At 48.6% G+C, this 27,674-nt stretch overlaps 1 protein-coding gene and 1 long non-coding RNA gene across 5 annotated transcripts in view; both read left to right on the top strand.

Annotated features, from left to right (window-relative positions):
• Positions 1-5,007, top strand: part of FAM110B (family with sequence similarity 110 member B) — a 146,491-nt gene extending 141,484 nt beyond the window's left edge. For all 4 annotated transcript variants that reach the window (XM_045455179.1, XM_045455181.1, XM_045455178.1 and 1 more), the window contains one exon: positions 2,080-5,007. In XM_045455179.1, coding sequence (XP_045311135.1) covers positions 2,413-3,525 — 1,113 coding nt within the window. In that variant the 5' untranslated portion in view covers positions 2,080-2,412 and the 3' untranslated portion in view covers positions 3,526-5,007. The remainder of the gene's footprint in view (positions 1-2,079) is intronic.
• Positions 5,008-14,228: 9,221 nt separating this feature from the next.
• Positions 14,229-24,829, top strand: LOC123585059. Its single transcript, XR_006705877.1, has 3 exons — positions 14,229-14,323; positions 15,229-15,340; positions 24,784-24,829. It is a non-coding gene; the product is annotated as an uncharacterized LOC123585059 (long non-coding RNA).
• Positions 24,830-27,674: the final 2,845 nt, after the last annotated feature.

Raw genomic sequence — 27,674 nt, 5'->3', positions numbered from 1 at the left:
CCCGCCTCGGGCTCTGTGCTGGCGGCTCAGAGCCTGGACCCTGCTTCCGATTCTATGTCTCCCTCTCTCTCTACCCCACCCCCGCTTGTGCTCTGTCTCTCTCTCTCTCAAAAATAAATAAACATAAAATTTTAGGGGGCGCCTGGGTGGCTCAGTGGGTTGTGCCTCCGACTTCAGCTCAGGTCATGATCTCATGGTTCGTGAGTTCAAGCCTCATGTCAGGATCTGTGCGGACAGCTCAGAGCCTGGAGCCTGCTTCAGATTCTGTGTCCCTCTCTCTCTCTCTGGCCCTCCCCTGCTCACACTCTGTTTCTCTCTGTCTTTCAAAAATGAGTAAATGTTAGGGGTGCCTGGGTGGCTCAGTCAGTTGAGGGTCTGACTTCAGCTCAGGTCATGATCCCACGCTTCGTGAGTTCGAGCCCTGCATCAGGCTCTGTGCTGACAGCTCAGAGCCTAGAGCCTGCTTCGGATTCTGTCTCCCTCTCTCTCTGCCCCTCCCCTGCTTGTACTGTCTCTGTCTCTCTCTCAAATATAAACATTAAAAAAAATTTTTTTAGGGGCACCTCGGTGGCTCAGTTGGTTAAGGGCCCAACTTCGGCTCAGGTCATGATCTCACAGTTCGCGAATTCGAGCCCCGTGTCGGGCTGTGTGCTGAGAGCTCAAGGCCTGGAGCCTGCTCCAGATTCTGTGTCCCTCTCTCTCTCTCTGGCCCTCCCCTGCTCGCACTCTGTTTCTCTCTGTCTTTCAAAAATGAGTAAATGTTAGGGGTGCCTGGGTGGCTCAGTCAGTTGAGGGTCTGACTTCAGCTCAGGTCATGATCTCAAGGTTCATGAGTTCAAGCCCTGCATCAGGCTCTGTGCTGACAGCTCAGAGCCTGGAGCCTGCTTCGGATTCTGTCTCCCTCTCTCTCTGCCCCTCCCCTGCTCGCACTCTGTCTCTCTCTCTCTCTCTCAAAAATAAGTAAGCATTTTTTTATTTTTTTTGAAAAACGCTACATAGATCATTCACTAAGTAGAGAGACAGCCGATAGATTGATACTGGGAGTATTGATAAATGTTTCGTTGTGGTGGTTTTGGTTGAGGGCCGGGGTGGTCAGATTGTTCAGAAAGCCACAAATAATAAATCCGTGAATACTCAATTCTTGCACCAGTTTTCTATAGCACAGACATGCTTAGGTATGACTGACGTCTTCACATGTTCTTAGTTCTTAGCTCTCTAGGGGATTGGGGAAAACACAAAGCACAGAGAAACGCTTGATTTCTGCTCATGAAGTGTGAAACATTATGGAGCATTTATAATCAAATTGGTTAACTTGGTTAATCCGGAGGTCTTTCTAGTTTTCTGTTTAATTAAAAAATAAAATAAAATAAGCTTGCTTTATTTAACAGGAGGAGCTCCATACCGTAGACTTGGCTTTCGGGAGAAAGTGCTTTCAAATATATGGGTTGTCCAAAGTAAGATAACTGAAACCTGCTTTTAAAAAACTTGTTTCCATCTCTGCTGCCAATCCCGCGGCTCGCCCCGTTATCTTCAGCTTTTGAAGAGTGAAGGAAGCGCTCGTTTCAGACGTTACTGAGCGGTCGGTAGGAAGAAACCCCGAAGTGTTTTGCGCCGGCCGCCCGCCGGACGGAAGGAGCCGGCGCTCCCCGACTCCCCGACTCCCCGACGCGGTCGCCGGCGCGGATGCGGGAGCCTCGCAACGCCGCGGGGTTCAGGGCCCCGGGGACCCGGCCCTGGCCAAGCCCGCATTTCCACACCCACCCAGGATTTGCTGGGTTTGGGGCGAGGGACGCCCGCCGGGCGTGATCCGGGGGCGGATGGCGGCCACGGGGAGGCAGCCGCGAGAGCCCACACGCGTGGGAGAGCGCGGCCCCCGTGCGCGCGCGCCCCGAGCCCCCGCGTCCGACTGAGGGCGCCCGGGGCGCGCGCTCCGGGCCCCGGGGCCCCGCCGCCCAGGCGCGGCCGGCGGGGGTGGGAGGGGGCGGCGGCGGGGGCGGGGGCGCCGCGGGCTTTCTCTGTTGCTACAGCCGTGATGTCACTCGCCCGTCCTAACCCGCGGTTGGTTGTTGTGTGTTTCAGCTCTGCCTGCAGTCGAACACAAAGACCTGGAGGAGACTCCCACGTCGTTCGGGGAGAAGAAAGGAGGCGGCCGGGCGCATCAGAGGAACTCGTGGCTCGTGGCCTTCCGGAGAGGGGGGCGAGCGGATCGGAGGCGGGGGGCGCGGGGGGGCGGTCGGCGAGCCGTGAGATGAGGCGCCGCCGCCGCTGCTGCTGCTGCTGCTACTGCTGACGACACCCAGACCCCAGGCTCCGTGCGCCGCCCTGCGTGCTTCATGTACATGTGTCTGCCCCGCGCACCCGGAGGCGCCCAGACGAGAATCCAACACGGCTGCCGGGGAGAGGCCACCCACCATGCCCACGGAGACGCTCCAGACAGGTAGCATGGTGAAGCCGGTCAGCCCCGCGGGCACCTTCACCTCGGCCGTGCCCCTGCGCATCCTCAACAAAGGCCCCGACTACTTCCGCAGGCAGGCCGAGCCCAACCCCAAGAGACTCAGCGCGGTGGAGAGGCTGGAGGCCGACAAGGCCAAGTACGTCAAGAGCCAGGAGGTCATCAACGCGAAGCAGGAGCCCGTGAAGCCGGCCGTGCTGGCCAAGCCGCCCGTGTGCCCCGCCGCCAAGCGCGCCCTGGGCAGCCCGACGCTCCGCGTGTTCGGCGGCCACGCCAAGACCGAGAGCGGCGTGCAGAGGGAGACCCTGAAGCTCGAGATCCTGAAGAACATCATCAACAGCTCGGAGGGCTCCAGCTCGGGCTCGGGGCACAAGCACAGCGCCCGGAACTGGCCGCCCCACCGGCCGGACTCCGCCGACCTGCAGCGGCACTCGTTCGCCGAGTCCCTGAAGGTGTACCCCACGCAGGGCCGCGGCAGCCCGCAGGAGGGCGGCTCCCACGGGGGCCGGCGGCTGCTGGAGCCGGCGGCCGAGTCCTTCCTCCACGTCTCGCACAGCTCCTCGGACATCCGCAGGGTGACCAGCGCGAAGCCCTTGAAAGCGATCCCCTGCAGCAGCTCCGCGCCCCCCCTGCCTCCCAAGCCCAAGGTCGCGGCCGCGGCCACCGCGAAGTCCCCCGAGGCCGACGCGGTGGAACCGGCCTGCGGCGTCAGCCGGAGGCCCTCGCTCCAGCGGTCCAAGTCGGACTTGAGCGACCGGTATTTCCGGGTGGACGCGGACGTGGAGAGGTTCTTCAACTACTGCGGACTGGACCCCGAGGAGCTGGAGAACCTCGGCATGGAAAACTTTGCCCGGGCCAACTCCGACATCATATCCCTCAACTTCCGCAGCGCAAGCATGATCAGCTCAGACTGCGAACAGTCTCAGGACAGTAACAGTGACCTTAGGAATGACGACAGTGCCAATGACCGGGTGCCATACGGCATCTCTGCCATCGAAAGAAACGCGAGGATCATCAAGTGGTTGTATAGCATCAAACAAGCCAGAGAGTCACAGAAGGTCTCCCACGTGTGAGACAGAAAGGCCGTGCGAAGGAGGGAGGGGTGGGTCTCTGTCTGTGCATCCGCAGTGTGAAGGGTGTGAGGTCTCCTTGAAGTGTCGTGAGCTTCTCCACTCTCTTTGTGTTGCTTGTTGTGCAATGTTTCCAAGTTGCATGCCTGTCAACATGGGGACCGACCCGGCTTCCACGTCCACCATCGCTGCAGAGCCCGGCTGAACGCACGTCACCTGCCAAGAGTTTGCGGCCAGAATCCAGAATCCAACTAGGGCTTCGATCTTTTGAGCAAAACTGTTTACACGAAAAACGGTAGACAACTTCTTCGATATTTATGTGGTTCTTGTGTTTTTCTATCCCGCGCTATTGTGTCTTAATTAAAAATCTTATCCACTGGCTTTTAAGTTGAGAGGAGAACCGTTTCGAAGTAAAAAGCCAATTTGCCTACACGCGAGACCCAGACAGTGGGGAAGGAAATGGGATCTGCTACCAAACGGATAACAGTGACTGACCTGAGTGAGAGAACCAGGCTGGGTTTTCTGAGGAAGAAAAGCGGTGAGCCTGATGTTAAGCGTTCGCGTATTGGAATTCTCCTGCCACTCGTTAAAGTAATGGGGCAACCGTGCTACGTTCTGTGTCCAACTCTGTGTGTAAAATGTTGGTGCTTCTGTGTAATACTGACCCCGAGGAAAGACAATCAGATACAACGAGGGTGATAAAATCTAGGAGTCCAGGGGTTGAGGGTTTTGTTGATGTTCTGATTTGGGTTGATTCCAAAAATTCCTACTATTAATCTTTTGACGGGAATGGCCATCCTAAAGCTGATACTAAATGTCTTAAAAAACAAAACAAAACAAAACAAAAAGGTTTTTGATCAAGAACTGATTCTATGCTGATTCTCTTCCCTCTCTCCTCCCCTTCCTGCGTTGTTGATTTATTTGGGGGGGGGGGGGGCTTGCACAGGTTTGAGTTCTCTGAAGACATAAACACAAATGGAAATACCAGCCATATCAGTATAGAGCCTCCCATGCAGAAGTGAATACCTTCCGTAGCCGAACCATATCCGAGCAGTGCGATTGTGTTGTCTTGCCTATGTTATTCTCTCAGGCTGTGGACCTTTGTTACAGCTCTAGGAAACTGTAGAGACATGATGCCATGTAGCTTCCCACCCCCACCCCCCCACCCCTGCCTTTGGTCTCTAGTGCTGCCTGTCAACTTGTTCCCCGTTTTCCCCAGTAACCTGTCCCGCAGGTGGTTAGTTAGCTGTGGACCAGCTGATAGTCGCGGTGCGGTCGCAGAGAGGTAAACGTGTGGCAGTCTGCTTCGTTGCTCTGTACTCATGCCCCGAAGTTCTCAGCAGCACTACCTTAGACTTCATCGGCTAATGGGAAACTTTTTATGGTGTAAATGCTGTAAGACTTTGTACATACTTCAGTTGTTATGAAATCTTTAAGAAACAACAAAAAAAAAAGTTACGCTAATAAATAGCTCTGGTGCAGGCACTAATGCTGGTGGTTTCTCTTTGTCCTTTTCTTTGCTCCCTTCTTCAACGTTTAACTTTGGACTGTGGGCCAGAAGCGGATTTTTGATCGTGTTGAAGACACGTTGTTTCATTAAGTTATTTTCACCACATCACAGTTCTTCCGAATGATAGCGATAGCAATGTGCTTTTGTTAAAATAGCTTCATCCGGCTTGCTAAAATATGCTGCCTCTTCCTTACTTAGTTCACACGTTTGTTATTTTTACCTTTTCTTACACATCCGGATTTTTCACATCTTCTCCAAGACTCCAGTTGTAAATATTTATGAGTTCATACAGCGGAGACATCCCCTTGAATGGTCCTTATTTGTACAAGCCCGACATCGTGAACATTACCAGCGTCCATACACCTGCCCACCCGTTCGTTCGTTCCTCTTTCAACAGGTCATTGGACGAGCGGCTCCCTTTTTCAGGCCTCACGGTAGGCACATGACTTTCGTGGTCAACAACACGGTCTCTGCCTCAAGGAGCACAGGTTCTCACGTTCACCTTCCGAGAAACATCGCTCTTCTGAGTGGACCTACCTTATCTCCTCTTATGAGGACATTGAGTATTCAACCGTTTACTGAATCAAGTTATTTGAAGGCTAACTCTTCTTCAACAGTTCCGCGTGATATGTCAGTGTGAAAGAAAGCATTATTTGAAAACTTTTCGGAAACAGAAATAAGATTCCCAACCACTACTGTTTGTAACACTTTCCCTCTGGAGATCAAATTTGGTTCCTTGACTCTCTCTGCTGGGTTTGAATTCTTTCTGGTTCTCGGATTAGTTTTCAGTTCAACTAGACTTCTACTTCCCAGAAGAAACATTCTGAAATGCAGCTTGGCGTGGGTGATGACACAGCACATTCAGGATAATAGAATGAAAATAGGTTTCTTTCATTTAGTTCAAAATAAGTTATATATATATATATATATATATATATATATATATAAAACATTTATAGTTATATATATAATATATATTATATATAAGTTTTATATATATTATATATATTATATATATATATAATACACACACACACACACACATATATTCTTATATTCCCTAACCATTAGGGAAGAAATGTGGCCATTTGAAATATTCATGGCTTAGCATCTATATATGCATCTCTTTCTAGGGCTATTGAAATACCAAAAATTGTGTCATTTTTCTAAGGAAACCAGTTTTTTTTTGGAAGAAGAGCACTTCTTAGCTAATTTAACATCACTGCCCATGCTGTTTTAGTCATGGATCCTGTTGAATCTTCCAGTATTTGAAAACCACATGTAGGGGCGCCTGGGTGGCTCAGTCGGTTAAGCGGCCGGCTTCAGCTCAGGTCATGATCTCACGGTCTGTGAGTTCGAGCCCCGCGTTGGGCTCTGTGCTGACCGCTCAGAGCCTGGAGCCCGTTTCAGATTCTGTGTCTCCCTCTCTCTCTGACCCTCCCCTGCTCATGCTCTGTCTCTCTCTGTCTCAAAAATAAACGTTAAAAAAAATTAAAAAAAAATAAATAAAACCACATGTAATCTGCATCCCACCATAATTCAGTCTAATCCTGTGTGGCCTCGTTAGAATAGTGAACAAATGTGAGCCTTTTGGTTCCTTTCATAGAAGGTGGGGGCCCCTTATTTCCTTTTTGTTCTTGAAATTAGAGTTTCCATAAAGGACTGTTTCAGAGGCTTACTATTAAATCCTAAGCGTGAGAGACTTCCTAAAAGGACTTCCTAAAGTCCTTTTCACAAAGTGCTGATTCTGTTAGAGCATGAAAAGTTATCTCGTGTGTGTGCACACGCACATGTGTGTGTGTGTGTGTGTGTGTGTGTGTGTGATGATAATGATAATGTTAGTAGGAATATAGTTCAGCATACTTTTCCCCACGCACAATGCAGGGTGAAGCATGATTTCACAAGATGGCCCCAAATACTGGTTTGTTTCTGAGAACCACCAAATTTTAAGACAGTCCTCCCAGAACCACCCCCCTCTGCCGTTGTCTTCATCCAGGCTCTCATCTTTGTACCTGAACTACTGTTCCTCTAACCTCCTAACTGGAGAACCCTCTGCTGCCAGCCAATCTCCCTTCCCATCCCACTTCATGCCAAAGATACCATAATCAACTCCGATCATGTCTCTTCTCTATGTGAAAACATCCTCCAGGTTGAATGTATTGCTGATAGGATAAATCCTAACTTCTTCTAAGAGAATGTGGAGTGTTTACTTTTCAGACCCCCTTTTCTCTGTCTCCAGGCCCCCAGGCTCCAACCACTCAAGCCCCAGTCTCCAATCAGAGGAAGTTTCCATTGGGAGTTTTTCCCAGTGTGGTAGTGATCTGTTCTGCAAAATAAATTGTCCCAAAGCTGAGCAACTTATAACAACAAGTATTTATTATCTCACTCTCTGTGGGTCAGGAATCCTGGACCACTAAGCAAGCTTAGTCAGATGCTTCTGGCTCAGGGTATCTCATTGGGCTCCAGACAAAATGTCATTTGGGGCTGCATCAGCTGGAGGCTTGACTGGGGCTGGAGAATCCAAAAGTCCAAGATGAATCACGTGATGTTGCCAAGAGTCCTTACAACATGGCGTCTGGGTTCCTCTACAGGGAGTGACCGAACAGGGACAGCAAGGAGGAAGCCACGATACGTTTTATGATCCAATATCTGCTGATACCCAATATCTGAAGTCACACACACCTCCACCATATTCAATTGACTAAAAGCGTGTCACTAAATACAACCCACGCTCCTAGAGAGGAGGATTAGTCCTCATCTTTTAAAGGAAGAAATATCATGGAATTTATACCCATCTTTTAAAATCACTGCTGCTGAGTTTCAGTAGTTTTTAATTCTGTGAGGAATGCCTTTCCCTTCCTCCTTGACTTCGCGGACTTCTGCTGTTTCGAGATTCAACACAACCATCCACCAGTGATATTTTTGAGTTTCGATGTTGCCTTCTCCCATTACATAGTAACTTTTTTGTCCTGCCCACTGGCCCAGGCTTTGCCAGCCTAAACGGTGCCTTTGTGTAAATTGTTATAAGGTATACCTTCCTCAAAACATTTGATTTTCTGCCCGGCTAAAAAAAAAAAAAAAAAAAAAAAGACTGCCCTATTAATTCATAAATCTCCAAAGAGTATAATGTGAACTGGGATCCCAGAGTTGGCCAGGGCACAGCACAGCCGCCTAGAATATATAGTAGATGCTTCGTAAGTGTTGACTGGATTTTTTTTTAACCTATCACTGTTCAGTCCTGTGCTAGTTACTCCAAAAGTGTTCTCAGATGAACCCAAGGTGGTCGTTATTGTTCCATTTTGCAGGTGAAGCACCTCAGTTCCATGGAGGTTAAGCCCCTTAACCAAGATCCCAGAGGAAGTAAGTGGCAGGAAGGGGCGTGAACTCAACACTGCAATTCCAGCTCAAGACAGAAAAAGGCAGACTGAGTGTTGTACTTTAAAACCAAAGTGCTCTTTTTTTTTTTTTTTTTTTTTTTAACATTTATTTATTTTTGAGACAGAGAGAGACAGAGCATGAACAGGGGAGGGTCAGAGAGAGGGAGACACAGAATCTGAAACAGGCTCCAGGCTCCGAGCCGTCAGCACAGAGCCTGACGCGGGGCTTGAACTCACTGACCACGAGATCATGACCTGAGCCGAAGTCGGCCGCCCAACCGACTGAGCCACCCAGGCGCCCCCCAAAGTGCTCTTAAATTCATCTTGATAATTTCATCTGCTGTCTGTATATACAAACATGTCTCAGACAGTCAGAATTTCTGCAGTTTTCACTCTTACCAAAACGGTAACCAATAAAATTTAGAAAAAGACTTCAGCCGTTGCATTATGAATAACAACACACAGCCTGCTAAGTTCAAAGAGACAACGCTGTTCAGAATGGCATTCTTTCAGTTCTGGGTGTGCTGTGTTTTGAAGGTACGTCCTGTCTTTTCTGACCAAGGACTTTCAGAAGGGGTAAACAGAGATGAATGTCTGCCCGTAATTCAACAATCAGGGAACACATTTAGACGATTTGGTGAATCAGCATGATTCCCTTCTGCCGTCCTCGGGGAGGTACATGGAGTGTTCTGGCCAGAAGATGTGCTGGGGGAGGAATAAGAAGGTTAAGGATGCTCCAGAAAAACTGAAGAGATCCTTCACTCAGAAAGGATGATTTATCTCACCACAGTTTTGAAAATGTGACACCTGCTTTGTCCACTTAGCCCTGTAAGGTGACCGAGAGTTCTCTCGGCTTCTACACAGCCGTCCGAGAGTGACACGATGAAAGACAGGCTCTGTGGTTGTGTGTCTGGCTCTGAACAAAGTCACCTGCATGGAGGGTTTCTCTCATATGTGTAGTTCACGCTCTCTTGCTTTGGCAGAAACCCAGCAGAAGGAAAAGCCAAAGAGAGATGGGCCTCGGCAGCCTTGTGAGACCCCTTCCTCCGATAACGGAGACCCGTCTGCCTAAAACTTTGCCTCCATTCCCTCACCTGCAAAACAGAAGGAAAGTCATCTGGCGCGGGTGTTCCCTTGGCCTCAGGGCTTCGTGGCAGCACCGAGAGCTGTTTTCGGAACTTTAGAATGAAGCGCGGGGTTATGAAAATTCAGAGAAGGCTGGGTTCATGTTGTCATGGCAAGTGACATGGCAGGCAAGGCCTGATGGGGGCCAAGTACTTCACCTACTGGCATTGTCTGCACCAGCCTCTAGTGGGGGAAAGGAATGAAGCCTATAAAAAGATTCTTCTCTGAATGGAAGGAATCTCCAGAAACGTGTCATGGTGTCAGAAGGTGACAGAAATGAACGTGGCCAAGTGCACACCAATGTACAAAGCCGTGATAATGATAATGACAGAGTCGTTCACTTTATTGGGCGCTTTATTCATTCCACATTCACGAGACAACCATTAGTATGCCTTCGATGCGATGCTAAGCCCTTTGTCACGTTCTCTCATTTCGTTCTCACAAGAACGTTAGAAGTAAATTAGAATCTGCTTTGCCGATGAGAGATCTGAGGCTCGAGCAACTTCTCCAAGGCACCCACCCAGTCAGTGGGAAGAGTGAAATGCAAATCCATGCCCATAAAGCACTCAGTCCGTAATGAGTTATCAGTATCTAGCAGGGTGGGGAGCCACTTTTGCTCCTTTGCGGGAGGTAAATTGTGTTGCAGGACGTTCCCCAGAACTTTCAAACCCAATTACGTAGGCTGGATTGTGATTCTTCCGTGCAGTGAGTGACGCCAGATTAGTTCTCGCTTTTGATCCCATCAGGCCTGAAGCTTCTTGGTTCTTCTGAGAGGGACGTCACTGATCAACTAGCCCTCTCTATCCTATTTTGTAGAGGAGGAAACGGGTGCCGAGCAAGGAGGAGGCGGCGGGACTCAGGCAGGGCTGCGGAGCAGGTGAACTGACCAGTGGAGCCAGAACAGGGAGACGAGAGCTCCACCACCCTCACTAAGTACCAGGGCCAGGGAACGGTGGGACCACGCACCACTAACAATTCCGTCACGTGACGTGGTCGCCATCTACTCTATCATTCCTTTGCAGGGCCTCTGGCCTCAAAAACTATCGGATATTTAAAGAAACTTTAATTAGATTTCTTATTAATGTGCATGACCTCTTTCTCAATTTAAGCATAGCAGATATAAAATACTTAATAGAGATTAAGAAATTTCTCTCAGGAAGCTTCTAGCAATTTTGGAAAGACTTATCACTGTTTTCGTGTTATTTTGGTAACTCCGCCGTCCGTGGCTGCCCAGTGTTCCTCAGGAGCTTAGGGACTGTTTTTACCGGCCTGATTCTCGGCATCCTGGATCCTCTGGGGCATTGGCTTCTTCCTCCTTCCTGCTCACAAGAGGACGGCCTGTTCACATCCCCCAGCGTTAGTTGTGGCCAATGAACCATGAATGGAAGTGACTATGTTAGAGGAGGGAGGAGCTAGTCCCAGATTTTTCATCTTCTCTTTCCTCAAACATGGCAGCCAGCAAAGTTCCAGAAGGCGGAGTGGCCCTTAGATTCCCGAATGAGGACAACGTAGAACAGAGCCCTCCACCCCCAACACAGAGTGGATATACAAACCCCAGGGGATGAACTCTGCCCTTGTAAATGACCCCCATCTGGGGGATTATTTTGCCCTAAGGCACAGCCTGGCCCATCCAGACTGTTGCCTCTGTTGGAATGCAACCAATAAGACTTAAAAGATGGTCACATTATTCCAGCAAGAGGCAGGATCAAAGGGCCGGCTCCAACACTTTGTTTCTCAAAACGTGCCCCTGAAACATTGTATTTGAATCCCTTGAGGTTCTCAATGCAAAGCAAATTCCTGAGTGCCACCCCAGACATCCTGAGTCAGAATCCCAAGGAGTGGGCCCAATCTGCCTTTTTAACCTGTACCCTCCAAAAGTTACTAAATGGAAACCAGGGAGAATGCTATCATTGTCTGGTATTGGAAAATACTTTTGAGGGGCGCCTGGGTGGCTCAGTCGGTTAAACGGCCAACTTTGTCTCAGGTCATGATCTCGCAGTCCGTGAGTTCGAGCCCCGCATCGGGCTCTGTGCTGACAGCTCGGAGCCTGGAGCCTGCTTCGGATTCTGTGTCTCCCTCTCTCTCTGCCCCTCCCCCACTCATGCTCTGTGTCTGTCTCAAGAGTAAATAAACATTTAAGAAAGAAAGAAAGGAGATACTTTTGTTACATTTTGGAATCCTACTTCTGAGCCGGAGCCTCTGAATGCCTGCTTCACTCTGCTCCCCCCTCAATTCATTCCCGTTAAGCAACCAAAGGCGACCTTTGCAAAACCAACCGTGCGTAGTATCATTCCACTGCTCAAAACCATTCAGTGATTTCCCACCGATATTAATTTTGTACTGTGACAAAATTAAAAATGCTGCACCTCAGGCCGTGAGACCCTGTGGTGTCTCTCACAGCCTTGGCCCCCCAACACCGAGGCTCCCCATTCCCTCCGCTCTCACTCGTGTTTGTGAGCGCACCAGCTCCTCTCACCCCAACTCCCAGGGTCCAGGGTCGCTGCCTCCTTAACAGGCCATCGTCCTCTTGAAATTCCCTCCTCACGTGGCAGACCTGTCCTCTCAGGTTTCATTTCTGTTGCCATAAAGTTGATTCCTTGTGTTCATTAATCTCCGTCCCCTGCTAATTTCCTTCCTGGCACTTAGCGCAATCTGAAATCCTCTCATTCGGTAAGTTAGGGTCGATCTTGGGTGTTCTTTCGCCCCCTTTACCCCGTTCAGCTCCAGGTACAGGAGTGCTGACTGTGGGGTATCCTCAGAATGAATGGAAGAATCCAGACCTAGCTCCTCACCTAATCCCACCTCATGGCTTCAGGGTCCCCTCATCAGCTTGTCCTTCTGCCCCTCCTGTCTCTGACAGTGACACTCTGTTAGAGTCTTGCTACAGATGAGAACTGGGGTTGGCATCTAAGAGTTTCTCGCCCTAGGGGCGCCTGGGTGGCTTGGTCGGTTGAGTGTCCAACTTCGGCTCAGGTCACGATCTCGCGGTCCGTGAGTTCGAGCCCCGCGTCGGGCTCTGGGCTGACAGCTCAGAGCCTGGAGCCTGTTTCCGATTCTGTGTCTCCCTCTCTCTCTGCCCCTCCCCCGTTCATGCTCTGTCTCTCTCTGTCCCAAAAATAAATAAACTTTGAAAAAAAAAATTAAAAAAAAAATAATAAATAAATAAATAAATAAAAATGTTTAAAAATTTTTTTAAAAATTTAAAAAAAGTTTCTCGCCCTAGTATTTGTTTTTGGAAAATGAAAACACAAAAGCAAAAAATAAAATAAAAAAAATTAAAAAATAACCAACACATTTAAGGTCGTAGGAGTCCACAAGAGGGACTTCCCCGCATAAAAGGATTTTATAAGCAAGAATTTCTCACTCATTCAAAAGAAGTGGAGGGGGGCCTGGGTGGCTCAGTGGATGAAGCATCTGACTTTGGCTCAGGTCTCGATCTCGCCATTCGTGAGTTCGAGTCCCATGCGGGCTCTGTGCTGACAGCTCAGAGTCTGGTTCAGATTCTATGTCTCCCTTTCTCTCTCTCTCTGCCCCTTCCCAGGTTTCTCTCTCTTTCTCTCTCCCTCTCTCTCTCTCTCAAAAATAAATAAACATTAAAAAAAAAAAAAAAAAAAGAAGGGGAATCAGGACGCCTGAATGGCTCAGCGGGTTGAGCCAACGGACTCTTGATTTTGGCTCAGGTCGTGATCTCAGGGTCATGGGTGAGATCCAGTCCGCTGGCCAGCTCCACAATGAGCATGGAGCCTGCTTAAAATTCTCTCTCTCTCCCTCTGCCCCTCTCTCCTGCTCACCCCTCCCCTCCTTCCCTCTCTCAGAAAATAAATAAATGAAAGCAAAAGTCTCCTATTCCCTCCAAACCGTAGCCCAAAACAGTGGGCAGCTCTACTTGGGATGGGCTGGGGATAGTGACCATCTAAGAATGCAGAATCTTTATCTTGACTTCCTTCCTCCCATTTGTCTCAAAGGCCAAGGAGTAACACACCCCATTTCCTTACCTCAATACAAAAGCTTACCTTTTGAATGAAAATACGTACTCAAGATAGCGCTCCTGGGTATACACCGTTGAAAGCCCCCCGGCAGTCTGTCTCCACAGCAAAACTGGCTCAGAATCGCCTCCCATTTGAGCCTTTCAGTTTGCGCACGCTGACCTCTCAACCGGGGGCTCACCATCCTGTTCTCTGGGAAATTCTGCTCACTGGGGAATTAAAAAAAAAAAGGAAAAGGCCAACCGTGCATGAATGCAATTTCTCTCTCAATTGGATGAAACTGTGGTGGCTGGTAACTGAGAACATACGGAAGATCGACTGGGAGAAGGGAAACCAGGAGGGAGGGCTCTCAGGGCTCTGCCTCCCAAGATGCTTGGGGTAGCCTGCTTTGCCTTTCTGAGTGAAGGTAAGTTTGGAAGCTTTCGAGGAGTTCTAGGCGTGCTTAATCTGTGCCGGTGGTTTCCCCCTTTTTGTAAGAGACGGAGAACAGCAGCCAGGTGAGTGTCTTGTGTGCACCCTGAGCTCTCGGCTGCCGAGCTCCAAACTCCAAATGTTTCCGGCAGGCACATCATTTCCCCCACGGGGTTCTCCACCATGTTAAGGACCGGAACAACGACGCATTTTATTCTGGAAGGAAACGTGGTTGACACATTCATTCGGTAACCTCATGGGCATGTGGCTAGTTTACTAAAGGCTTTTCTTCTTTTCTCCCAATGAACTGACAGGTGCACGTGGTCCGGGAACGTGGGGCGAATGTCTGCGGCGGCGAGAAAATTACTCCATTCGGTCTGAACAAAGGCTTGGTATGTTTTGTCCATGTTGCGGATTTCTCAGAGCAGCTTGGTGTGTGAGCCTGGGATTTAAAAACCACCCCCTTCCCTAAAGACTCCTTGCTCGGAGTTTATGGATTTTGTTTCCATCTGCTGAGAATTCTTTGGTGTAAGGAATCTGCGAGTTGAGATTTGGACAGCATTTCGGGTTCCCAAGGTTTGGTTTCCAGCCTTTAATTCACCACCTGATGCCTTTTAAATCCAGTTTAATGGCTGAAGTGGATTTTTGTGCTTTCTGCACTTAAATGATTACGCGTTCATGTGCATGCACATGTCAGACTTCTTGAAGAATGTACTCCAGACAAATGTCCTGGGGGTCATGTTACACTACCGTTATTTTTTTTTTTTTTAACGTTTATTTATTGTTGAGAGACAGAGAGACACGGAGCGTGAGCAGGGGAGGGGCAGAGAGAGGGGAAGACACAGAATCCAAGGCAGGCTCCAGGCTCTGAGCCATCAGCCCAGAGCCCGACGCGGGGCTCGAACTCAAGAACCATGAGATCATGACCTGAGCCGAAGTCAGCCGCCCAACCAACCGAGCCACCCAGGCGCCCCCCACTTCCGTTATTTTTTTTTAATTAAAATCCTGGCGATTTGGCAGAGGGGGTTCTTTGCAGGGGAGTTTGATGTGACATGTAGCCCAGCAGATAGGAAGGCCGATTTCGAACTGAAAAGAAAAAGTAAAGCATCTTCTCTAACGTATACGTACTCTGAGCCCTCTTTGCCTGGTGATTGAACGTCCTGAACGCATTCAGGTTTGGGGGAAAAGAAAAGATTAGAGAACAAACATCTTGCCTAGCGAGAAGAGGGAGCCGCAGCTAAGGTGGTAACACAGTTCCGTTCGATTTTCCTCTGTTCTCACATGCGCCCGTGCGGAGGTAACCTCCCTGAAGACGGGGACCCTTGCCCCACTGCTGTGTCGCCAGTGCCTCCTTGACTGTGGTGCGCGTATCGCGTGAAGGTGCTTCATGTTCACTGAATGAATACGAGGTAAGAAAAAACCCAAGATCTCAGATTAGGAGTCCTAATCTCAGGGGAGAGACCAGAAAGGCTGAGCAGAGAGCTTTCCCTTCTGCCAGTGGCCGCCCTGTCCCAGACGCCGCTCTGAGCCTGGGGACACCACGGTGAGCCCCGCAGGCAGAATGCGCCCCCTCTCAGAGCTCTGATCTCCCTGTGAGACAGACTAAATAGACAGATGTACAGACGCTGAGACAATCACACAAGCTTGGGACAAAGGAATACAACAGGACCGCAGTGATAGGCAGTGGCCTTACTTGGGGTGTCATTTGAGGAAAAACTGAGGGAGGTGAGGGAGGGACCTCGGACATATCAGAGAAAAGCAATCCCGGCTACAGACACAGCAAATACACTGCGGGACCCACGGGGCTGAGGAGAAACAAAGGGGTTAGCTACTTAGTGGTGAGTCCCTAAGAAAGGAAAACGTCGTATCAGTCAGATGCCCTTGAGGGGACGCTGCGGGTTGGGACACGCCAGTAAACCTAAGCTTGTTCTCTGGAATCCCCGTGGGGACGCTTCCATCCTGAGAGACAGGTGTAGTGTAGACCATTGCACTGAGTCAGGAACCGCTTTGGGGGAGCTCGGTTCCCTGAAGATCACAGAAACCAGCTGACGGCCAGGCGGGTACGGGGCCTCATGGCCCGCCCTTGTCACCAGCTGTGTCCCCAGTACCTCCGAACCCAGCCCACAACAGTCAGACGTCCAGGAAAGAGAAGAAGAGGGCTACGGTGACCCGTGGCGTCACATGACAGAAGGCACACTGGGAAAAGTTTATGTTCTCCCGACACAGAGCGTTTGTTTGCTTAGTCCTACTTTATTTTATTTTACATTTTATTTATTTTTGGTAGACAGAGACAGAGCACAAGTGGGGGAGGCGCAGAGAGAGAGGGAGACGCAGAATCCGAAGCAGGCTCCAGGCTCCGAGCTGTCAGCCCAGAGCCCGACATGGGGCTCGAACTCATGAACTGTGAGATCACGACCTGAGCTGAAGTCAGACACTCAACCGACTGCTTAGTCCTACTTTAATCACCACCAAGTGCCACTGTTCGCTAGTCTTACTTTTTTTAAAGCTTTATTTCTTTATTTTGAGAGAGATGGAGACAGTGCGAGTGGAGGAGGGGCAGAGGGGGAGAGAGAGAGAGACAGAGAGAGAGAGAGAGAGAGAGAGAGAGAGAGAGGGAGAATCCCAAGCAGGCTCCACCCTGTCAGCACAGAGCCCGATGCGGGGCTGGAGCCCATGAACCGTGAGATCATAACCCGAGCCAAAGTTGGACACCTAACCCACTTGAGCCACCCAGGTGCCCCACACTAGTCTTATTTTTATTTTGTTTAATTAAAATCATTTCTGTAACAGAAAAGTAAATAATACCAAGTAACATGATTTCAAATACCTTTTTTCATATCTTTATAATAAAGTAAAAGACGTGTATATAAATATATATATATACGCACATGTATAACTATATGGAAATACATTATGTATACGTATATAACAGACATACATATACAATTATACATATATAATATACATACATATATACGTACATAAATATACATACATATACTACAAATGTATAAATAAAAATATACATGCGCAAGTGTGTGTATATATATATATATATATATATATGTATATATATATATCATACCTGCATAAGCTAGTCACACAACTTGAGCTCAGGCCTCATTTTCAGAACAAAGACCACAGAAACCAACAGCCCAGTTCAGACCAGCAAACCCTCGCAGGGTGGAGGCTCCCAGAGACAGAAAAATCAGTAGCCTAGACGGCAGCCAACCGGAGGCAGAAGCATTTCTGCGAACTGGAAACTTCAGTGTCTGTGCCCCAGCCAGTGGTGGCATCTCACACTCTCCCATCCCCAGAAAAGTGCCAGACCCCGCCCCCCACTCCCCACTCCGCTTTGGTTTCTGAGGGCTCCGCTCTCCATACCTTCTCTTCCCGCTGTGAACCTTCAGCAGCTCACGCAAGCTTGCTCGGCCTCAGTTTCCTCATCTGCAAAACGGAGACACTGTCTGGTGCGTCTTCCTCCTCAGGAGGAAGGGGTCATCCTTTTGTGAGGGTTAAATCCGTGTACTCGGCACCCAGTGGGGCCTGGGGTCTCCCCTCCTCCTCCCCCCCTGTTCTCTTTCATTTCATGAATTTCTGAATGCATTGTCACCAAGAAGGGGGCCCGAACTTTAGAAAACAATTAGCCATGGGAAAACTTTCTTTCATCCATTTACGTAACAATTCCCACTGCGGACCAGCTTGTCCAGGGTTTTGTGGGACACAAAGGGGAATCCAACAGGTTAGGAGGGGAGAGGACACAACTCGTGGGGCATCCTTACCCCATCCCCCCCCAATTTCTAACTCAAATCCTGTGAACCCCAAACCAAACTACCCCCTTTCTAAGCCTTCCCGTCCCGTCACACCACACAGCTGGTCTTCCCACCTCCCTCCCGCGTGTGTGTGTGACAATTATTTATTGCAGAGAACGTTTGGCAATAAATCACATGTGGCCCTGTGGCACGTCTCCCATTGTTGTTTTAATTGTCGTTTCAAAATGTTGTTTAAATCTCACGTCAGTCTATTTAACTTTTCCCACCGAGAAAGCGATGGAAAACCCACCCGTCTAAGTGTTCACACCGCGGCTTCATCTGGGAAAACCCACTTTGCATACACGCAGCCCAGAATGAACTCCCACTTGACTTGACTTCGGAAGAGTTTCTGGGTTTCGTTTCTCTGTAAAATTAACTGTAGTGCTAATAATCGTGTTGATTCAAATGGGATGTAGAGACTGTAGATAGACGTGTGCCGTTAATTAAAACCCCGGGTAGACAGTCCCTGCTCTGAGCTGAACACTGCTATTCCTTTCCTTGTGAACGCCTGAGGTCCAATATCCCTTAAACCAATTGGGCTTTTCACGGTGCTGCACTGTCACAGGAATAGGAACTTCGGAGAACCTGTCATGGGAGGGAGGGAAGCCAAGGAGAGGGAGAGCAGCTTTCCCTAAGTGCCGTGTCCCAGTGTGAACTTGACTGACTGAAATAAAGCTTTCTGTAGAACTTATTACTTATTATGGCTTTTCCACGGGCTAGAAACGCTGCACCTAGGAGGTAGGTAGTTGTGTCTACTCGCGGTAAGTCAGGGTTTGGTTGTGCAGAATTGTATTATGGCACTGAACTTGAAATCGAGGGAGGCGGTCTGCTGGAAAACAGGCCGAGAATGGCGACCGAGTGAAAAGGAGCATATTTTCAGAGCTTGTCTGAGCTGATTTAGAGGTACAGCTCCCACTGCCAGCCCGGAAAGGCCTAGAAGCTGCAAGACCGTCAAATGGGAGTAAATGATGTTCTAGATGCTACTGGAAAGTGACAACTTTGGAAGACTTAGAAGTGTTGAACTGAAAGGATTTTGTGTGAAAGCTTTCTACAGAGATGTGTGTGTGTGTGTTCATACTTTTATTAAAGAAGTTGTCCTCTTTACTTTCGGGCACAAGATTCTACAATATAGGTTTTGTTGGCTGAGCCTTTTTTTTTTTTTAAGTTTATTTATTTTGAGAGAGAGACAGAGAGAGCTAGCGGGGGAGGGACAGAGAGAGGGGGAGAGAGAATCCCAAGTAGGCCCTACACCGTCAGCGTGAAGTCCCATGTGGGGCTCGAACTCACGAACCGTGAGATCATGGCGTGAGCCGAAACCAAGAGTCGGTCGCTTCACCAACTGAGCCACCCAGGCGTCCCTTGTTTGCTAATTCTTATTCTATCTGAGCCGGTATTTTAAGTGCACTGATCTCATTTCCACCCTGACACCTTGCAGATAAAATGGATGTCCCTGCGGATAACACACAAGGCAGGAATGCACATCACACGGTGGCTTGTGACGCTGCGAACACACCCTCGCTGGCACTGTCCCCTCCCTCCCAGTCAGTCATAGACCAGCAAAAACAAGGAATCATCCTGTCTCTCCAACAAGCGCTCGGCACTCAGCATAGCTCGTTAAAACTCCACCAGCACTGACCTCTGTGTGAGGTGGCATTTCTTTCAAACGACTGCAGTTTGTCAGTTTGCAAAAGGAGATTGTATCCCCGAGAATGCAGAGCTGACGATGGGACATGGGTGCTCTCCCCAGAACAAAGGGCAAAGTCTGTTCTAAGGATAAGACGGCTGAAGAAGTGAATGGCAACATCCGCTCAAGAAACACAGGGGCAGAAATGAGGGAGGGAGGCAAGCCAAGGACACTTCCAGAACGACAAGTCTAACCAGTCCAAGTGATGCTCCCAGCCTAGATTTTGTGGGTGGTGGTTTGATTTGTGAGCGCTCGGTCTGTTAACCTCGAACAACTATCCTCTTTCAAGATGAGTGCCTAAATATTTTGTCAAGCGGTAAGGTCGCCCAGGAGGCCCGGTGGCTCTGGGGTGACAGCCCCAAGCGGATCCACAGAACAGTGCAGCCCGCCCAGAGAGACCACCAGGCTGCCTGACTCCTGGCCCCCCGAGCTCTGGCCACATCACCAGCAAGAGGGAGGAACACCAAAAGGGTCTGCACACTGCTGTCCTTCTCTCCGTTTCGGTGTCATTTACTACCAGAGAATTCTAAACAGGCTACTGCAAACAAGTTCCATTAATCTCAGATGGTCCTCAGTGTGCTACAGTCCTCAGAGGCCGTGCCTGTGGGCACTGTTGGTGTGACCGTGCAGTACAGCCCTCCCGCACCCCCCCCCCGGCTCCCCCCTCCCCTCCTGCCACCCCGCCACCTCATACCCTTGTTCATCAGCTGTGACCCGGGCAGTGACCCGGGCAGGGCCGATAATAGAGTGTCCCAAATCTCAGGCCATGGGGCCCAATCAGAGGTCCTCAGTGAGAAGGGGGAAGAGATTCTACCAGAACAAACAGTAGTGGTGACCCTGGAGCTGCTGGGGGTCACCGTCAAGAGTGAGGCCCAGCAGAGACAGGGATACTGTTCGGCCACGCCCATCCGACTTCCAGTTCTGTGAACCAAACCCCACCCCCTACGTTTCTGTATTAGGTTTGATTTGGGTTTTCTGTCACTTTCAACACCAGAGTCCCCACTAATGCCCTGGGTATGGTGCCTTTGAGACGGTTGGTTAGTTTAAAGACAGTGAATAGTTGCCTTGAGTTGGGGGCAGTTTCTAGGACTCATGCTCTCCTCGGAGACCTCGGCCACACAAAGTCATGAGAGTGTTGAGGCACAACCAGAAGGAGCCAATCCCTGGACTGCTAAGAATAGTCTGGGCCAGGGGTGCCTGGGTGGCTCTGTCCGTTGAGCATCCAACTCTTGATTTCAGCTCAGGTCATGATCCCAGGTTCATGGGATCAAGCCCTGTATCAGACTCCGACCTGACCGTGAAGCCTGCTTGAGATTCTTTCTCTCTCTCACTCTCTCTCCCCGCCTTCTCATGCTTTCTTTCTCTCTCTTAAAAAAAAAAAAAAATTAAAAAAAAAATAAGAAAGAATGGGCTGAGCCAAAGAGCACCACTCGACTACCCAAGTCAAGAACTCCTTCCACCATGGGTTGAACTGCCCTCTGAAATGATATGGGCACTTTAAAACATAAACTTGCTTATTCCTATTATGCAAGCAATACATAGTAATTATAGAAAACCTGGAAAAACTGATCAGATGAAAACAAAAAAGAAATCAGAAAAAAAAAGATCGGATAAAAAGAAAAAAGGGATCATTTCGCCATAATTCTCACTGTACATATAGGTAAACATGTCATTAATTTTTGTCAGTCCCTCCATTGCACTTGAAACACACAGACAGGGTTATTCCTATGATAATCCCAAGCTCTAGCACTATGCTTGCCTCATGAAAAGCGATGAAAATAACGGGCGAGCGAGCGAATGCAGAAAATGGTGCAACACAATGGGGTACTTCCAAACCTTCCCGGCTCCCATGAAAAAGTCATATTTGCAAAGCACTCTGGGATAAACGAGGCTACTTGCAGTTGAAGACCTAGCCCTGCTTAGCTGCGCTATCTCAGGCACATCTCGTAATGCAGTTGGAGAAGTTCAGGAGTAGTTCTGTACAGAGGTTGGCTTTCGAGTGAGTCAGGCTTGCATTGGCTCGGAGACTCACCAGGTTTTGAGTTTCAATCAATGCCAGGTGCAACGATCTAACATGCTGGGTCTGTCCTCTCAAGACGCACAACCATGATTCTTCTTTCCTTAGCCCTTGTCCCGGGACAGGGAGTGCCGTCCTTGGAATGCAGACTAGAACGTGGGCCCACAAACCTCAAGCGGGATACATTAAGCTTTGGATGGATCATCCTGATATTTAGAAATTGGATCCATTTGGGAGAACAATGAAAGGAAAATAATATGCGTGATCGATTTTTATTTTTATTTTAGGATACGATACAATTATAGAGGATGCATTGATCATTATGATGTAGTTTAAAAACTAAATGTTATCACAGAGCCCTTCCAGAAACCGAGCTCCAGGATATTTTAAGAAACGACGCCTCTGTGAGAACGTGGGTATCCTCTCCCACAATAACTACTCTGCAGGATAAGCCTCGTTTAAATGTATGAGTTCCAGCCAGTTTATTGAAAAGCATATGTCCTTATCGTAATACCATACAACTGCAATCACTTTGGAAATACCCAGTCACCTTAGTTTGGGAACATGTAATGTACTATTCAAATGGGGTCAAGCGTCTCTCGCGATCACATCCATTTATTGTCTAAGAGAGTGTTACTAGTACACAGCCAATATGTGTGCTTTGTCTTGCGCCCGACCCCCACACGGCCTAGTGACCCTGCTCAACCTCACTCAGTCCCAGGTATCGAAGGGATTACAAGGACCAATTTTCAGGCTTGTATAAAAAGCCCAGCTCTAATAATTAGCAATGAGGGGCAAAGGTGCTCTTTAATTTTTATATCTGTCAGACCTTAAAAATCATTGTCCGGGGGCGCATGGGTGGCTCAGTCGGTTGAACATCCGACTTCAGCTCAGGTCATGATCTCACAGTTTGTGAGTTCGAGCCCCGTGTCGAACTCTGTGCCGACAGTGTGGAGCCTGCTTCGATTCTGTGTCTCCCTCTCTCTGCCCCTCCCCGACTCACGCTCGCTCTCTCTCTCTCTCTCTCTCTCAAAAATAAATAAATAAACAACAACAACAAAATCATAGTCTGAACCTAAGTGCAAGCTTGGATCTTAAAATTCTCTTTTGGAAACAAAGCAGCGTTCAAAAACTATGTTCGTTCTCTTTCTATATGATGTAAAATTATATCGAAAAGATATCTTAATGAATATTACATTGAAGTAAAATGTGTTAGGTGCTGCTGTATTGTGCATGTTAGTGGCATCCTATATTGTATTAATTGTTGGTATGTTCTGCCATATAATAACAATCCCCAAAATATGCCCTGTCTCTAAATGAGAAAGAAAGAAAATGATCATGAGAAGCAGCCATTAATACATGCATCTTGTTAGTTATGCGGGGGCACTGAGCAGGGGGCTCTTCAAACGTAATCACACTTAGTTCTAGCAGCATCCTTGAGAGAGAAGTGCAGGATTCCCCTCTGCATGGCTGACGAAAGCCTAGACTCAGGCCACCCAGGTAAGCTTTTGACCGTACATCCTCAGTCTAGAACATTATCTCGGGGCCAGAGTTTCTGGAGGCTGTTTTCTGTGGGCTGTTGAGGTCTGACCCAATACTTTTAGGGAGATCTTTCTTTTTTTCTCCCTCCAAGACACAAGGACATCTCTCTGACTGGGACTATCTGGGATGAGAGGCTGGAGGGCAAGCGAGGCCTCCAGAAAAGCTGACCACTGGGGGTTCCCTCCTGGGGAGGGGAACTCAGCCTTTCAGTTCTGTGTGAGTGCCAACAGAGGTGCTGAAGGGTGCGAAGGGGCGTCCCTACAAGCTGTCTGTCCCGACCTCTGCCCATGAGAACCCTTGCCTGGAATGTGCTGTTCAGCCCCTAATGCCCTCACCATCAAAGGCCACCTCCTTCTTTGTTTCTCAGTAAATGCCACTTACGGAGATTAAACAGCGTTCCCTGACACCCTGGTCCTATGATCCCATAGCACTTTTTGCAGATTTTGTCTACTTTTAGCTATTTGCTCTTGTGCTGATGGTCATATGTTTGGCATTAGACAGTGAGAACCACAGAGAGAGGGACAGTGATGTCGTGTCTGATGTCCCCCCAGTGCTTAACCACAGTAACCAGGACATGAATATTTACCGAGGGAGTAAAAACAAACCAACAAACAAAAACAAACCAACAAGCAAACTACGTATACTTCTTTGTGTTATTCATTGTTCATATTATCAGAGCTCAATTTAGGCAACTAATAAATGTGGAAGACATCATTTGAGTTAAGATTTCACCAGGTTACCACCAACAGAGCAACAATTGATTCAGGCAACAAAACTTATACATACACGTCTGATGAGGAAAAGGGATACTTACATAGCCTCAAAGAGCCTCCCCCCAAATTACGAGTTAATTAGAAAGGAAAAATAGTAACCTTACCCCTTACCATGGATGGATTAAGATAGCGGATACCACCTTAACCAATGGATCCAAGTTAGCGTCACCAATTGGGACAAACCAACTTCACGTGATTCCTGGTGCAATGCTCCAAAAGGACAGAGCATCACGTCTGTTGAGTCCATGTGGAGTAGGATCGGAATATGGAAGGAGCAGACTTTTCCTTGTCCTCATGACAACCCCAGTGACACACAAACCCTGTGATTCTAGGAAGGGCCCGTACCCATAATACAAACAAGGAAGCACCTGCAGTGGAACTCGATGAGTTGGCCAACAATCAGCCCTAGAAAGTGTGAGAGCCCGACCTCTAAGCAGGACTTCTGGCTCTGACCTGCGTCTTCCCTCCATGTCCTGCTGCCTCTCCCGGGCCCTCAAACCCACAAAAAAGATGACTGAGTGACTCCAGGGCATGGAGAGGGAGTCTGCAGTCCAGTTCCAGCCCCACCCCGGCCACCACCCAAGGGAACGCAGATGAGGGGTCCTCTGCACCCCTGCTTCCTTTTCTGTAAAAGATGGTTCCTGAAAAAAAAAAAATGGGGCACCTGGGTGGTCCAGTCAGTTAAGTATCTAACTTCAGCTCAGGTCATGATCTCATAGTTCACGAGTTCCAGCCCCACACTGGGCTCTCTGCTGTCAGCACAGAGCCTGCTTTGGATCCTCTGTCCCCCTCTCTCTCTCTGCCTCTCTCTCTCTCTCTCTCTCTCTCTCAAAGAAATAAACGTATTAAACAACAAAAGATGGTTCCTGTATCATCTATGATTCCAGGAAGTAGATAGTTCTGTCTAGACTTTTGATGCATAGACCTGGCAGCCATTCATTTGTCATGTGACTTGGAAACTTGCTGTGAATCTTTTTTTTTTTTTTAATTTTTTTTTTTTAACGTTTATTTATTTTTGAGACAGAGAGAGACAGAGCATGAACGGGGGAGGGGCAGAGAGAGAGGGAGACACAGAATTGGAAACAGGCTCCAGGCTCTGAGCCATCAGCCCAGAGCCCAACGCGGGGCTCGAACTCACAGACCGCGAGATCGTGACCTGGCTGAAGTCGGACGCCTAACCGACTGAGCCACCCAGGCGCCCCAACTGTGAATCTTTTAAGAGAAGCAATTTCCTTCAGAGTCAGATGTTTTGACACAATGACTACAATATCTTAGATTTGAGACAGGAACAAAAAGGAAAAATCATACGCCATCAGGAAAACCCTTCTAGGTGCCATAGAAAACGAAGCAAAACTTAGAGGACTCCCAACCACAGGTCAAAACCATTCATTCCTTCATTCATCCAATCAGTCAATCATGTGGTTGATCCATTACTTCCAAAACCACATCTCTAACAAATCTCCATTCTATAAAACCCCTCTAGAGGTTAGAAACCTAAGTCTTGATTGGCTCATCTGAACAACAGAAAGACACTGCCGCTCCCACCGTGAAGAGGAAGCAGTCTTTGCTTAAATGTTCTCATTCCAGGGATATTTAGTGAGCATTATTACGTGCAAGGCATTAGGCTCTGGGATACCAAGGAAGGTTTAATGTAGACTAAGGGGGATAACGATGAGGAGAGTCTACACGTAGAGATGGAAGGAAGGAGCTGTACAAGCAAACACAAGGGGTGAGAAGTCGGTCCTGTACAAAGAACCACTGGTCTCATTCAGTTCAGCTGCCTTCAGGGCATGTGCGTTTCGGGAGAGGGCAACGACACTGGAAGGGTAGTTTCAGGGCTAAGGAATTTGAACTCTTGTAGCCATTTACAGAAACCCCCGAACTGGGTGCTTTGGAGCTGACCCAACGCTACACTCCCGTGCCTGCCTCCACAGCGCGGCTTCTGCTGTTTTCCTTGGGAAAACCGGGCTATGGAGAACAAGGAGGGATGAAGCATCCGAGCGAGAACCACTGACAAGATAAATGATGGTTTTGCCCCTCGGCTCTAAGTATCTGGAAGGATAGCAGAGAGGGTGTGCCTGCTTATCCACATACCTTCTTTGGCAAGGATTTCCCATCAGACTGTGTAACGAGGAAACTCACAAACTGTACAGCAACATTCTTCCAAGGTGGGGTCTGGGAACTGGTGCGGGCCTCCACAAGGATTGCTGCTACTTCACAGAGAGATCGGTACAGAAATACTGAGTCATCGTTGACAAACGTCTCCGGCAATTTGACACGGCCATGACGCTCCAGCGTACGCTCGAGGGATCCATTTCCCCCAACAGAGCAGAGGCGAGAAACACTGGTCTGTGACAGATCGGAAGTGAAAACAACAAACCCAAACCCCAAACCTTCTTCACTGCAGCTAGTTTTAACAGCAGTGCTATGGCGAGCACAGTGGGGAGGGGGGTGGGTTTCAGTGGTTTATCAACGTGCACTGAGTGCTGGCCGCTGGGGAAGGAGGCCTGGAGACTGTCCCTGAGGGGCGCACCGTTCGGTTGGCAAAGCGGATGGTCCAACAGACTCTTGTAGCCCAATCGGACAGATGCCAGACTAAAGCTTTCTTTAAGTTTCCTCCCCCGCACCTCCAAAGCAAGGATGCTTTTCTTGCTTATTCGGGATGCCTGGGATTAATGATGAGAGTGCCCATTTATTGAGCATTTACACCGTGCCAGCCTCTAGATTTAAAACTTTACATGCATTCTCTACTTAATCCCCACAAGAAGCCTCCAGGATGGGTACCTTATTGTCACTTTCAATGTATAGATGTGGAAATGGGGGCTCAGAGAGAATACAAAATCTTGTGCAAGGCCATAGATTTCATAAGTGGAAAAAGCAAAATTCACAGACTGCCTGACCTCAGGGTTCAAATTCTTAACCCATACCTGTGTTGCTTTTAACTGATCACATTGTAGTTGCCTGTTTAGTGAGAAGCCTTACCCTTCTGGAAGGCATTGCCTCTTTAGCAACTTTAAATAGTTGGTTCATAGTAGGTTCTTGGGATAGAGGTGATGACTGTTCAGCAGACGTTCATTCCTTCCCTCCCCAACCAGACTCTAAGCAAGATGCGTAGATCCCACACCACTGATGGTGAACATGACCAAGTGACTTGCTTGGCTAATAGAATGGGTCAGCATGCCAGCTTTTAACACAAGAGCATCACCTTCCCACTCGCCCTCTGGTGCTTCTGCGATTACCCTTAGAAGATCCTTAGGTATCTACTGGTCTGAGGAAGATATGGAATAGCACAGGCCCAGGACTGTTTCATGGTTGAGAACCAAATGGCAAAGCCAGCCTCCATCAGGCAACACCTGCCTAACCAGAAGATGAACGAATAAGAAATAAAATGTTTAATGTTGCATATCACTGAGCGTTTGCCATCATGGTTCAGCAACACGTGACTCACAAAAGGTTCAAGAGATATTTGTGGAATAATGTATCTGGTGCCATGGGGGGCATAGAAAAGGTACTGACACGGTGGACGGTGGGGGGTGGGGGGCGGAAAGAAGTCCTTCTAGAAGAGCACCTCCTCGACTCGTTATTTATGCAGGCTTATCCGTGAGTGGATCCCCAGGGCCTCCATCAGCGTCTGGCATCGAGCATGGAATTAACATAAATAGATGCGTGAATACCAAAACTAAGTTAGATTAATATAAAGTGATGCATATGAGCTGAACAAGACTTTTTATCCAAAGGATTAAAATTACTAATACCAAAATTCCCAGCGCAGAGGCAGAGTGTCCCTCAAATGTGATAACAACTCAGTGTCTCGACTCTGAAACAGCCACGCCAGGTCTCCATCCCTACGCGTCCCTTGATGTCACCGAAGGCCAATGCCCAAAATGCAGCCCTTTCTTTCTCTCTCAAGATGTC

The sequence above is a fragment of the Leopardus geoffroyi genome, chromosome C3, assembly GCF_018350155.1.
Source record: "Leopardus geoffroyi isolate Oge1 chromosome C3, O.geoffroyi_Oge1_pat1.0, whole genome shotgun sequence".
Taxonomy (NCBI): domain Eukaryota; kingdom Metazoa; phylum Chordata; class Mammalia; order Carnivora; family Felidae; genus Leopardus; species Leopardus geoffroyi.
Note: the sequence above shows the minus strand (reverse complement) of the source record. Positions and strands in the feature narration are given on the sequence as shown.